The following is a 12,628-nucleotide window of genomic DNA, read 5'->3' as shown; positions in this document are numbered from 1 at the left end:
GAACCACTGTTGGGTTTTCAAACCACTTAGGTTTTTTAAATACTGTTTTTTACTAGCAATTCCATTACTAAATCTGTTAAATACGAAGTATTTCTAGAGTATGCAATCAGCAAGTGTGGTTTTGAACCTAAGTCGACACCAAGTGTCTCTAGCACTTATCCTCCTAACATACTCCCCATTTTTCAATCTCAAATAGCCTCAGTCCAACACGGAGGGCGAATGACATTCTGGTCTACAAAAAGATTTTACCAGAAATGGAGACTCACATACACGGCAGCTTTGGAATCACAAGGAATCTTTTAAAAGTGATCAAATGCAGTTAGTACCAGATATTAAACACTATTTAAATATGCACATTTTATACCATACTGTCATTTACCAAATTTCGAAGCAGCTTTGCCTAGACTGGTCGCCAATAACAACGTGGTCTCCTTCCCTGTTCCTTTGGTTCCACAGCCATTACACAGAGGAATAGTAACAGGTGCAGTTTGAGTATTTGGAGGTGGTATATTTGGCCAGACTTTAGCAGCATCAATTATACTATTTCTTGCCGGCTGTTTTAAAATTTTTTTAAAGAAAGGAGGTTTCAGATAAATCATTTCAGAAGCTAGAGGGATATACAACAACTGAAAACACATTCTAAGTGTTTTTCCTTTTCACCTGCTAACCTCTGATTAGCTGCGTTTTCAAATCATCTTTCCCAGAACGATTAGCTATTCATTAATAAACTCACTTCAAGAAGAAACCTGAAATAATTAGGGAAGATATTCATAGGATGAGATCTTCCCACTGAGGCCAGTGCCTGCTGGGATGGAGACCTCAGCCACACTTTATATAAAGGGGGCTGAAGACTTCACCACAACCTGGTGTGACCGAGGTCAAATTTCAGGTTCCCCACATGACCACAGAAGGACAACATGCAGTGACCTATGTTACTCAAATGGGTCTGTGTAGAAGCTGAATGTTGGTTATAAGAAATCACGACTGTGGTTTGGCTTTTAAAGACAAAACAGGCCCTACAAACTAGGTTCCTGCGCAGGAAACACATCACAGAGGCTCCGAGAGCATCAGCTACCTGCATACTTCCTCTGCACGTTTTCAGATATCCCTCCTATGCTAGCCTACGCTTCCTTCAGTGCAGCAGAAGTGATGCCGATCAGGAGAGAGCAACCCCATGGAAGAACCTTCAGCCCCATGCGCAGCAAAGCCTTTCAAGATATATACCCACTTTTACAATGTCACTCCTCAATCCTCAGCTGTGCCAAGATAGCAAACAAAAAGATACAAACCTTGTTTAGACAGTCTTCGCAGTAAAGTGAGCCCTTTAGACAAACTGGAGGGACCACATTTAGGTGCAAAGAGTTGGTGCACAAGTGAGGCGTCAGCTCCGACTGTGAAAGGTGCTCTTCCAAATTCCCAGGAGCCCCACTTGTGAAATCAGAACAGGGGAAATAGCCAGTGGAGGCGCAGCCCTGGAGAGCCGGAAACTGGTGCAGCTTGTGCACGTTGCCGTGACACGACTGGAAATGCAGCTTTCCGCAGCAGGGCAGGTGCTTGCAGGGAGACAGGTTACTTTCTAGACACATGCCAGGAAAGTCACTTGCGATGCTGGCTAGACTGTTCCTAGCTGAGGCCTTCTGGAGTGAAGATGCGGACTGGAAAGCAAACCCTGACCCTACCTGACACGTGATTGTCCTGGTGCTTTGCGAATCTAACAGTGCGCCCGTGTGAATCAAGCCACCAGTGCCTCCGCTCCCGCCACCACCACCACCACCAAAATGCATTGGTGACGTGGAGGGTTCATTAGTGCAATGGGCACAGCAGCTTACTTTGGGGACAGCTGAAAGCTGTATTTTAGGTTGCTGAAGAGAATGAATATCTGGAAGTGGGACTGCTGGAAAGAGTTTAGAGCCAGCACGAAGGGGAGATGGTACATCCTTTAATTCCACGGCAGCTTTCGTGCTCTCCATGTAATCTTTCTGAGAAAAGAAAACCAGAACACAAGTTCATCTTAGGAGGTCTGTGATGGTTGGGTATTCACATCCAATTGCATTCAAACCCAGAAACAGTATTCAATGCTGTCTACAACTCTCCATCGTAGCCATGCAAAATGGAATGGCAGCGAAAAGGAGAGGCACTGGTCAGAGGTCTGCGGGACGAAAGGCAGGGCTGTGTTCTTCCTGGGTTTTAAGAGACGGGGAGGGAGTAGGTTTACACTGGCAGCAAACCATGTGTATCTCAGTGACTGTCCTTTGCCTTTTCTGAAGGGAAAGTGAATGGTATGAAAAACAACCTAATCATAAACAGCATTCTATAAAGATGGTTTACGAGCAACATGCTTTGAGCAAAATCATTCCTGCAGTCAGACCATGAGGGATTTATGTGAGGTCTTCCAGAGAAAAAGAACATTCCAAATATTATGGATGAGATCAGTCACCTGCCCAACTGGGCCATCCACAGAAAGATCTGTAAATCTGTTGCTGATGACGTTTGGCACCCCCTACAATAGCATGAGCTAATGCCACAGCTCCAAAAATCATTCTGTCGCCAGGGAGAAGATTCAGAGTAATTAGAAAGCTATCTGGGGAAAAGATACAGGAGAAATAGTCTGCCAGATGCCTGCAGAGGCCAGGATATTTATAAAGGTTCTAACCTTGCTTTGGTGTCAGAAGCTGGGTCTGAATACGATACTCTGGCACTAGGACCGGGGTAAGTACTTCTCTATACTTGTTTCTTCAACCTTCAACTGGAAAACAACAGAACAAATCTCCTAAATGGGATGGTGCAAACAGCACTTAGCAGAATACGTGGCTGCTGAGAGGGCATCTGACTAATCAGTAGCTGCCTGGGCTGACTTGCAGGTACTGGTATGACGGAGCGGACGCCCTGATCCTCTGAGACATGCTCATCCCTGAGCGCAGGGAAGGGCCCATCTGACTGCTGTGACCTCAACCTGGTGCTGTGATTCTGCACCCCTCTGGGAGAAGGATTTTCAGTGAGACTTTTCCTAAAGAGGAGGGAATAGCGAGGGGTGACCAGCCCACAAGCAGAGTTCTGCCCCTTCGTAAGTACAGTTCAGGCTGGAAGTGAACTCATGGGCATTGTGATTTAGAGAGACCTGGTCCTTGCAGGCAAGAGTGTTCTGAGTTGCTCTTCCCTGACTGTACTCAATTCTGGATGCCACTGACAAAATCCAGTTTCTGGGTCTATAAAGTCCAGAGTGCAATTCCGTACTGTGAGATTCCATGCGGAGCAGATCTGCCCTCCCATGAAGCCCTGCCTGAGCTGCCGAGCCTCACTGTCAACTGTCCTTAGGAGTAAGACACTTCTGAAATGACCCAAGTCACGGAAGCCAAGCAGCCAAGACAACTACGTAGTAAAAACCTACAGGATATGGGGAATTTAATTGATTTTTCGAAAGTTAAAATCTTTTATATAATTCATAGTAAGGCCTTTTTCAATCCCAAACACAACAGCAAAAAATCAGAAATAGGTTGTAAGATGCATGAAATAAAAATGAGAAATTATCAAAATCAGTATGAAAAGACACAGAATTTAAATATCCAATAGAAGTACTAAATGGGGAAGAGATTATTGATAAAGTCCTATGAATCTTTCCTTGATTGTGAGATTCAGAACTCAGAAGGCTTCAGTAAAATAGTATTTTTGCACTTTCCTCTGACTGTATTCTACAACATACACTTTCTCTTTGGAATCTATGACTCTAATGAGAGACAAATTGCCCCCAAGTTTGAACATTAACTATTTAAAGCACCTATTATTATTACTCAGAATAGAAGTATAGGAATTAAAAAATTCTGTTCTCATTGGGTCAGGAATTACAATAATGTGTTACAAGGAGTAATATAAGGAGATGCCAGGGAGAGAGGCTGGGTCCTAAATCAAACAGACCCTCATTGATTTACATCAGGAATTTGCTATATCCTTCGTTTTGCACATAGTTACCGTTTGGGGACTAAGTGGCAACGTCTGCTCAGGACGGGAAAAGCAATTAGAGAATTTCCAAAGCCATGGCTTAGCATCATTATCTTGTTGAAGCCATCCAAATGTTCTACTGCAGGAGTTGTCAATTTCGTTTCCTTCCATCATACAGCCATACAAAGTGGTTCAACATTCTTTCATCTTTCTTTCCTTTCATTCTTCCACCCTGTTAAGAATGAGATTGCATTATTATTTATTTGCACAAGTACAATTTTACAGTTTATTAAAATGCGAGTCAGATACTATATTTATGGTGCAATGGTCTGAACACATCTGATCTTAATGAACAAAACATAATGGCTATTAAATTACATTATGGGTTACAAAAATTTGGTAGACTTGATTCTTGTTATTCTTGAACTCTAACCACATCAACCTGACTTATAAAAAATCTTTTCTCGGCCCTCCCTGGTGGCGCAGCGGGTTAAAGCACTGCACTGAGAAGCTGAGGCCACTTCCGCCTGAGTTCGATTCCCGCCTGCCCCGGAGGAGACCACATGGCGTGGCAGACCTCTCCTGGCCCGCCCGCTGCTCCCCTCAGCAGTGTGCTTCGTTGATCTGCCTGTTCTGCTCCCCACTCTGTCTCACTGCCCCTGAGTCTCTGGCCTGTACCCCAGTTCTGTATGTACAAATAAATAAATCTTAAAAGAAAATGTACAAAATGATGTAAAAATAAACAATTATATTTAAAAAAAAAGTCAAAAAAAAAAAAATCTTTTCTCGTGCTCCACTGTTCAAACCAATAATGAACCCTGAATGAGCCCTATTTCTTTTCTACAAGCCCCCATACTTGAAAGAAGTGCTCAGCCGTGGATATCTATTTCTCTGTGTGAACCTCTTCTCCTCACTTGCCTGTGGCCAACTTCTTCAGGTCCTGAGGAGGCTTTTTCTGTATTTTTAATTCTTCTCAACCATCCCCAAAGACTACTTGTAAGAATAAAGAAATTAACAGAAGAGAACATGTAATCTTAGTAAAAGAACACTCTCTTTACCAATGAGGGAACATTCTGAAATCAATCCAAGTGCAGCCTATCCTGTGTTTTGATATGGATCTTGAAGGTCCAAATGAAGTGACCATTGTGGACTTTAAACTTGATTCTGCTCAGGGCCTCCCTGGTAGAACACAGCTCTGCAAGCCAGCTGCAGCTGCTTCCATGTGAGTTTGTCCCCAGCCCCAGAGCTGATCCACATGGTGCAACAGACCTCTCCCATGCCTGCTGCTCCCCTCAGCAGTGTACTTCATCATTTTGCCTGTTCTACTCCCCAATGTCTCTGGTGAATCCTCTCATCAACCCTGCACCCCTGTACCTCTGACCTGTACCTCAGTTCTGTATGCATAAATAAATATTTAAAAAATAAGTAAACTTAATTCTGCTACAGGACAAATCATACCTCAGTTTGCTAAGTAGGAGTATGCTACCAAAAACCTAACAAAGGAATCTCAAGTCACAGAAGTGTATTTAAGATATCTACTCAAGGGCAGCCACCCTTTCACAAGTCTGAAACTGAGGGCTAAAGCAAATCCAACCAATAATGGTCTCTGGGCATTCTTGCCAATGGAAGAAAATGAAACCTTATTTTCAAATCCTCACCAGCTTATCACACCACCTACTCTTACCTACAATGGCCAAATTAAGGTTATTCATTTACCTTTCAGAATTTTCATCTGGATATAGGAAAAAGAGTTTCTCATTGCTGTCTCTGATAAGATGCTCTTTTCTTTCTATCTTTTTCTTTTTTAAGATTTATTTATCCATACAAGAACTGGGGCTGAGGCCAGAGGTGTGTGTGTATGTGGGGGGGGGGGGGTGAGAGGATTCACCAGAAACAGAGTAACAGAGTGGGGAGCAGAACAGGCAGATCAACGAAGAACACTGCTGAGGGGAGCAGTGGGTGAGACAGGAGAGGTCTGATATGCCATGTAGATCATCTCCCTGGCCGGGGATTGATCTGTGCCTCAGTTGCTGTGGATAGCTTCATAGTGCTGTGATTTAACCCTTTAACCACCAGGGAGGGCCGATAAGATGCTCTTTTCAAGAGACGTTAACATCTACACAGTAGAGGGAGGCAGAGATGACTAGATAAGTATTATAGTCAAGGAATAGGAGAACTGATCACATAAATCAGGGTGGGCAAGCTATAGCCTGCCATTCCAAACCACAGCTTGTCTGTAAATGGCCTGTGAACTGAGACCATATTTTACATTTTGCAATTCTTGGGGGGAAAATTAAAGTCCAGCTTCCACAAATAGTTTATTGAGAAACAACCACACACATTTAAATAGTGCCCATGGCTGTTTTGCATTGCCACTGCAAAGCTGAGTATTTGCCACAAAACAGCATGGCTCACAAGAGCCTAAAACATTTACTATTTGGCCCTGAGGTCCAAGTTACAAAACTTCAGAGTTCTATTTCCCCCTGCAGCTACTTCCCATCACAACATTACTGAGGGAGGAAAGACTTAAAGGAAGCTACTGTCTTCACCACTGTATCCCTGTGCCAATCTGGGGGGGGTGGGGGGTGGCATGCTAGAATATATTCCAAGTAATTGTTAAGTGAGGGAATGGATAAAGTAGCCATTTACCTACTACATGCAGTTAGGAGTAGTTAATCTGCAGAACAGGATGGTGTTAACTGCCGCAAGAGTGAGCTATAATGCTTATTTTTCCTCTAAAGTGCAGGTTTTAAGTCACCTGGCAATCTACTCTCCAAATAAGAATTTGTAATGTTCAAAATATGCAACTTCCACATGGTCTCTCAAAGGCCTTCAAAAGTCAGCCCCGGGCCTCCCTGGGGGCGCAAGGGGTTGAATCCCAGACTGTAAAGTTATCCGCAGCCACTGCTACACAAGTTTGACCCCTGGCCAGGGAGCTGAGCCACATGGTGAGGCTCCTGCCTTGCCAGCTGCTCCCCTCACAGTATATTTCAACCAACCTGTTCTGTTCCCCACTCGGTCTTTGGTGAATCCTCTCACGTCTTCCTCCCACACCCCTCCCCTGCACCTCTGACCTATACTCCAGTTCTTACATACATAAATAAATAGATCTTTCTTTAAAATGTCTGTTCTGAGAGTAGGCTAAAGTGTAGTATAACATTGCTTACCAACTACCTTCATTTAACATTTTTCTCATTCAGGAGATATTTACTTAGTACTCATTACGTACTAGGTATGTGCTCAGCACAAGAAAGATAATTACCTGGCAGAAAAGGGCAAAGAAAGCTATTTATGTACTTTTTTCTCTTCTAAAGTCATGAGAGAGACAAAGGAGTAGTTCTATAACTTGGCCAAGATCACATAATTAGAAAGTGGGCAGACCTCGGCTTTTTCTACCTTTGTCCACCATGCCAAGGTGTGCCTTCAGTGTTGCCCGGTCAAGCAACAGAAGATAAAAACACACTAGCCTGTCACACCTGACCTGAAATTTTCTGAAACATTACTGGAAATGCCACTAAATAGCTTAGGTAGCCAAAGCAATTTCTATTTGATTTGAGTGGGAGTCGCTGACTAATCCAGGTGGAGTGGAGAGCACAGACTTGCATGAGACTGTCAATTCTGCCACATGCTCTCTTCTGCAGGTTTGGAAAGCTCAACCTCCCTCAACCTTAGCTCCCATTCCTCAAGTGGGTTTGACAATAACAGTAGCACCTTCCTAGAGCTGTTGCTTAGATTAAATAAGACAACTGAAGTTATCACACTTAGCAATGGCCTGTTAACACCTAATATACTCCTCACCTTCACACCAACTCATTCCATCACTGTTCCCACCCCCCCCACCCCCCCGCAACCCCCAGGAGCTCTTCTATCTAAAATTATCTCATGCTTGCCTTTTTCACTATCTTTCTCCCCCATTTGGAGAGAATCTCGAGGATGGCTGGGTTCATGTTTACTCATTATTGTAGCTCCTGCACCTAGCACCTATCAATAACTGTTGCGCAAATGAAGAGTTCAATAAAAGCCAAAAGCCTAGGAGGACCGCTAGGTTTCAATTTCCCGGCAGATATGTTTCAAATTCCAAAGCTAACATATGTAACTGGAAAGTTCTTGCTAGTGCTAGAAAGGTGCTTGGGCTACTCTTGAAAAGGTGTATCAAGGTGTTGGCGTTGCAATTAGTAGTGGGAGTGGCTCAAACCTAAGACAACTCTACACTATCTGTCAAGTCAGAAACTACAAGGTAGGGGTTGCTGAAAGACCGAGAAGGCGGCGCTATGCTCAGGGGGCTTTGCAAAAACACCTGCCTCTTTCTTCGTCTCTTAACCTTCCAACCGTGCACACTGCTCAGGGTGGTTGCTCTCCACACCTGGAGGGCCCCACTGGGAGCAGAGACACAGGTGTGGGCAGGGCGTCAAATACCCTCAAAGGGCAGCAGTGGCGCAGGAATGACAGTCGTGAATGGACCTGAAAGGGCGGCAACTCTAACCCTTGGTAGGGTCAGACTGTGGGGTCCCAGTACTACTCCTTGGAAGAGCCAACCTCCCCCACCCCCGCCAGCAATAGGCGGGGGAAGAGGGGGCACTGTCCCCCTCCAGCCGGTGGCCCCAGGGCTGTGGGTCCGTCCGGAACAAGTCCCCAGCGCCACCAGCAAACTCACCTCAGCCGCCGGCCCCACCTCCGCTCACATTCCGGACCCACCGCCTTCCCCCCGCCCCCCCAGGCCCTTTGTTTTGATTCCCGACTCCGCAGCTCCCGCCGCCGCCGCCAAGCGCACCCTCCACTTCCGCTTCCGTACCGCACCGCCCCTGTCGCAAAACCGACGCCCTTCTCTCCGCTCGCTCCGCCCCCTTCCCCCGCCCCTCCCCTGCGCCGCGTCCTCCCCGCGCAGGGCGTGCTGGGAACCCGGGGGGGGCGGGGCCTCGCGGCCCTGCAGCCTCGTCAGGCTCAGTCCCCTCCCGATAAACCCCTAAATAGGGACCTTCCCGGGGGGGTGCCCCGGGTTTTTGGACAAAACCCCCCAGTTTAAGGAGGCCTTTCCTCTGGCTTATCGCTGTGGAGTGGAAAAGAACCTGAAAGCGGAGAATTGGGGCGTTTATGAGGTGGAACCTGGGGGGGAAAAACTGCCAACCGAATATGATGTAGTTTCAGCTCTTTGGATCTTTTGAAGGTGATTTCAGTGAAAACCATGGTCGTCTTGTTGCCTCTGTTTCTCTGTATCTTGTCTGTCGCCTGTCTCCCACTGCCTCCCCCCCCTCGCCCTCGTCACGTGATGAACTTTTATTTTTTAAATTAAATGACGCACGAATCGCTCCGCGTCCTTTATCTAGTGCGACCTAGTGGCGGGTGGAGAAAAACAACAATAACAACAAATAACTGCCAACTGGCATCCCGAGAGATCCGGCCGGGGATTGCTTCTCACGAAGCTCTTCCCAGCTGGCAAACATTAAACGTGTGCCAAGACCGGGCTGGATTTTGTCACCGACAATGAAGGGGCCTCGTGACTTGTAAGAAAACGTAAATTTTTAAAGCGCCAGCCCGGAGTCGCTCCAAATGAATACAGCTAGTCCAGCGACAAGCTAGACAGCAGAAAAGAAAACATTGTTCGTTGCAACAGCCCTGTGAAGCCAAAACATGTGTTTTAGGTGGTTAAATAGGCCATTTTAAAGGGCGTCTCACACTCTGCAATTTTTCCTGAAATTATTTTAAAAAAGAGAGACTCAGCACTGCGGTCATTCCAAAACTACCAGCTGCCCACTACTTCCGGCTGCAAACTAGAAAAAGAAAGCAAGTATTTAAATCTAGACATAGTTTTACAATGCGCTAGCTGAATGCTACCTGAAAGTTTATTTCTGAAGTTTGCCAAGACACAAAGTAACTTTGCAGAAAAATCAGTCGAAACTGCCCCGAGAGAAGAGTAGTTTTGCCCCTGAAGTAGGCAGCGTGAAGCAATTATTTAGGCATTGGACGTTCGTTCAGAGGAGGGAAATTTCAGGGGAAGCTAACACATCCCTGTGGGCATCCTTGTAGACAAATATTGTGGAGGGCAAGATCAAACACGCAACTGAAGAATCCTTTGTGTTTGCATTTCATTTTCCAGAAAGCCAATGACAAGCACATACGTCATCTGCCTGCTTAGGTATTTATTATTATTGAGTAAATCTTCATTGTGTCTGTGTGGGTAGTATTTTCCAAATGGGAATAAAAAACAGACGAAAAACAGCTCTGGCGTTTAGGGTTGTTTGTTCCCCCTTCCATCCCTCCAAATACCAAACATATGCCTCTCCTTAAGAGTTGTTTTTCTCTTTTTTTCTTTTCTAGTACCGTTCAACACAGACCCTAGTAACAAAAATATATTAAAAAGGAAACAGTAATTCTGGATTTTATTACTTTGTTAAAAGATTTTTTAGTCACAAAACTTGTAAACAGCAGCCACCTTTTGCTTAACATTCTTTTAAGTCCAGAGTTGTGTCTGTCTCAACAGGTTAAATGTATAAATAGAATCAATCATATTACTGTGGTTGAAACCGTAATGACAAGTCTGAATTACAGATCATTTTTAAATATTTAAATAGGCAAATTTTAAAGTATTAACATAAATTTTTATTTTTCTATAAAAATCTAATGTAAGCAGATTATACCAGCCCTTCAAATAGACAGCTTAATATTTGTAAGAGTGCTCTACCATTTAGAATATATGTTCTTAAGTATAGCCACAGTTACTCCTATTTCTTTGAGAATCAGGTAACTTTCAGTTTTTTTCCTTGTCCAAATTATAATCTTCACAATTATGAAGCCAAGATGGAGACTTATTTTTGTGCTATACTAGGGCTCACTTTACATTCAGTTCAGCTCCTGAGTTAACTTGGCTGCTACTAAATGAGTTTGTCCCCAGCAACTTCTGTTCTACGTTAGGTTTAGTGTTTTGAATTGATAATTATGATGTAAGGACTTAAGCAGCAAAAGAAACCAAGCACATTTTATCTAAAAGCTACAAAAAAAAAAAACTGCACACCCTCAAACTGAATAAAAAGAGGCCAAAGTTTTTAAAGTACATCAACATTTCCCTTTTATTTTTAAGGTTTTACACATTGACAAACCCATCCTCTAAACTCCTTTTTCAGAAGAGTGTTTTTGTATAATCAATCCCATACCTTCCCTTCTCATGGAAAATTAAAGAACTTGAGAACAACTAGCCTAAATGACTGAATCAATGTCACTTAACCAGAACTGGTAGCTCATCAATCTGTGCTTCAGTTTGCTAATTGGAATGATTATTCCTGGCCCAGAAACCTCTTTAAGTTACAGAGCAACCTCCTTTCCTCCTTACAAGAGGAGTTAGTGTCAAGTAAAATTCTGGAGTGAAAGAAAGTACTAGCAGAAGTGTCAAGAGGATGCAAACGATGCTATGGGAGTTGGGCTAGAGTTCCCAAAAGACGTGTTGGTACTCAACTCATGGGTGATGGTTCCTTTTGTGCCTTCTGATCGGAGCAAGAAATAGTAAATAGAATTTGAGAAAAGTGGCTCTTAACCAGTCAGGGAGAAAGAAGGAATGTGACACACATGTTTGGAGGCCTCTGAGGGCTAAGATCTCTTTGGCTCCTGCATAAGGCTTGAAGGAGTGTGGGAGTCAAACAGACCCAGTTTTGAAGCCTCATTTGTTACTAATTGTGACACCTTGAACAATGTATTTAATTTCCCACACCTTTGTGTTTTTGTCTTTAAAACGAGGACATTAAAAGTGTTTTCCTGGAGTTACCATTATCCCAATCCCAGAGTGCCTGTCACCTCCATAGAACAGCTTTCCCTGACCTTTCTATGGGGATGACAGTTTTCAGACCCTATCCTATCACATGATCCAGCTCTATTGGGGCACTTATTAGCATCCATAATATTTTACTTTATCTGTTTGTTGGTTTACTGTCTTGATAGTATAAGCCACTTGAAGATGGAAATGTTATCTACCACTTATTATGTTATCAACCTGAGAGCTCCATAAACTATTGGTGGGAAGTGAGAATTGCTAAGATTAAATGAGAAAATTCATGTCGAGAAGTCAGCACTGTGCGTGACATGTGTTACTACTACTACTACTACTACTACTACTACTACTACTACTAAAACATACCGATTGCCTTTGCACAATGCTATGAGGTAGAATCCTATCATGAACACCATTTACAGATGAGGCAATTAAGTTACAGAGAATGGAATTAACTTGCCCACGATAACATAGCTAGGATTTACTGCCAGCTCCAGCCCAAATTCCTGTGCACTAAATTGTGCTGCCTTTGCAGAAGAAAATAATGCCGCTGAAGATGTTATTGCTGAGTAGAGTGGACTATGAAAGGGCACGGAGCATTACTTAGCCTGGATAGGTCTAGATCTTTAGCCTTTCCGCCAATTTTGGGAAAAGCGCAACAATGGGAAAATGCAACTGGTGTCAAGGAAAGCCCGTCCCCTGGGTGTGCAAGGAGCAGCCTGCAGCCGCCCAGAATCTGAAGGGTCCTGCCCAGCAGCCGAGCCGCCCAACCACCTCCCGCCCACAGCCGCCGCGTGGCCGAGCCGCGCCCGGGCCCTGGGAAAAAAGTTTCCAAACCGCACCGCAGGGCGCTGATTGGCCGAGACGGACGCGGACCCTTGGCGCAGTGGCCAATGGGCAGCGCCGGCCGGAGCGCGGGGCGGGGGCGGGGGCCCG

The 12,628-nt window shown here is 44.5% G+C and overlaps 1 protein-coding gene across 4 annotated transcripts in view; it reads right to left on the bottom strand.

Moving 5' to 3' along the window:
* Positions 1-8,721, bottom strand: part of KIAA0430 (KIAA0430 ortholog) — a 36,529-nt gene extending 27,808 nt beyond the window's left edge. For 3 of the 4 annotated variants that reach the window (XM_012731922.1, XM_004692107.2, XM_004692108.2), the window contains exons 1-4: positions 8,591-8,721; positions 3,967-4,168; positions 1,290-1,979; positions 380-554 (exon numbers count right to left, since the gene is read on the bottom strand). In XM_012731922.1, coding sequence (XP_012587376.1) covers positions 380-554; positions 1,290-1,979; positions 3,967-4,110 — 1,009 coding nt within the window. In that variant the 5' untranslated portion in view covers positions 4,111-4,168; positions 8,591-8,721. Of the gene's footprint in view, positions 1-379; positions 555-1,289; positions 1,980-2,653; positions 2,747-3,966; positions 4,169-8,590 lie in introns of those variants that run through there. The other variant, XM_012731923.1, reaches the window with a different exon arrangement.
* Between the last annotated feature and the right edge of the window lie 3,907 nt (positions 8,722-12,628).

This window comes from Condylura cristata, unplaced genomic scaffold (genome assembly GCF_000260355.1).
Source record: "Condylura cristata isolate star-nosed mole 26May11 unplaced genomic scaffold, ConCri1.0 scaffold00032, whole genome shotgun sequence".
In the NCBI taxonomy this organism is placed as follows: Eukaryota; Metazoa; Chordata; class Mammalia; order Eulipotyphla; family Talpidae; genus Condylura; species Condylura cristata.
The sequence above is the reverse complement of the archived record's forward strand: the minus strand, read 5'-3'. Positions and strand labels throughout refer to the sequence as shown.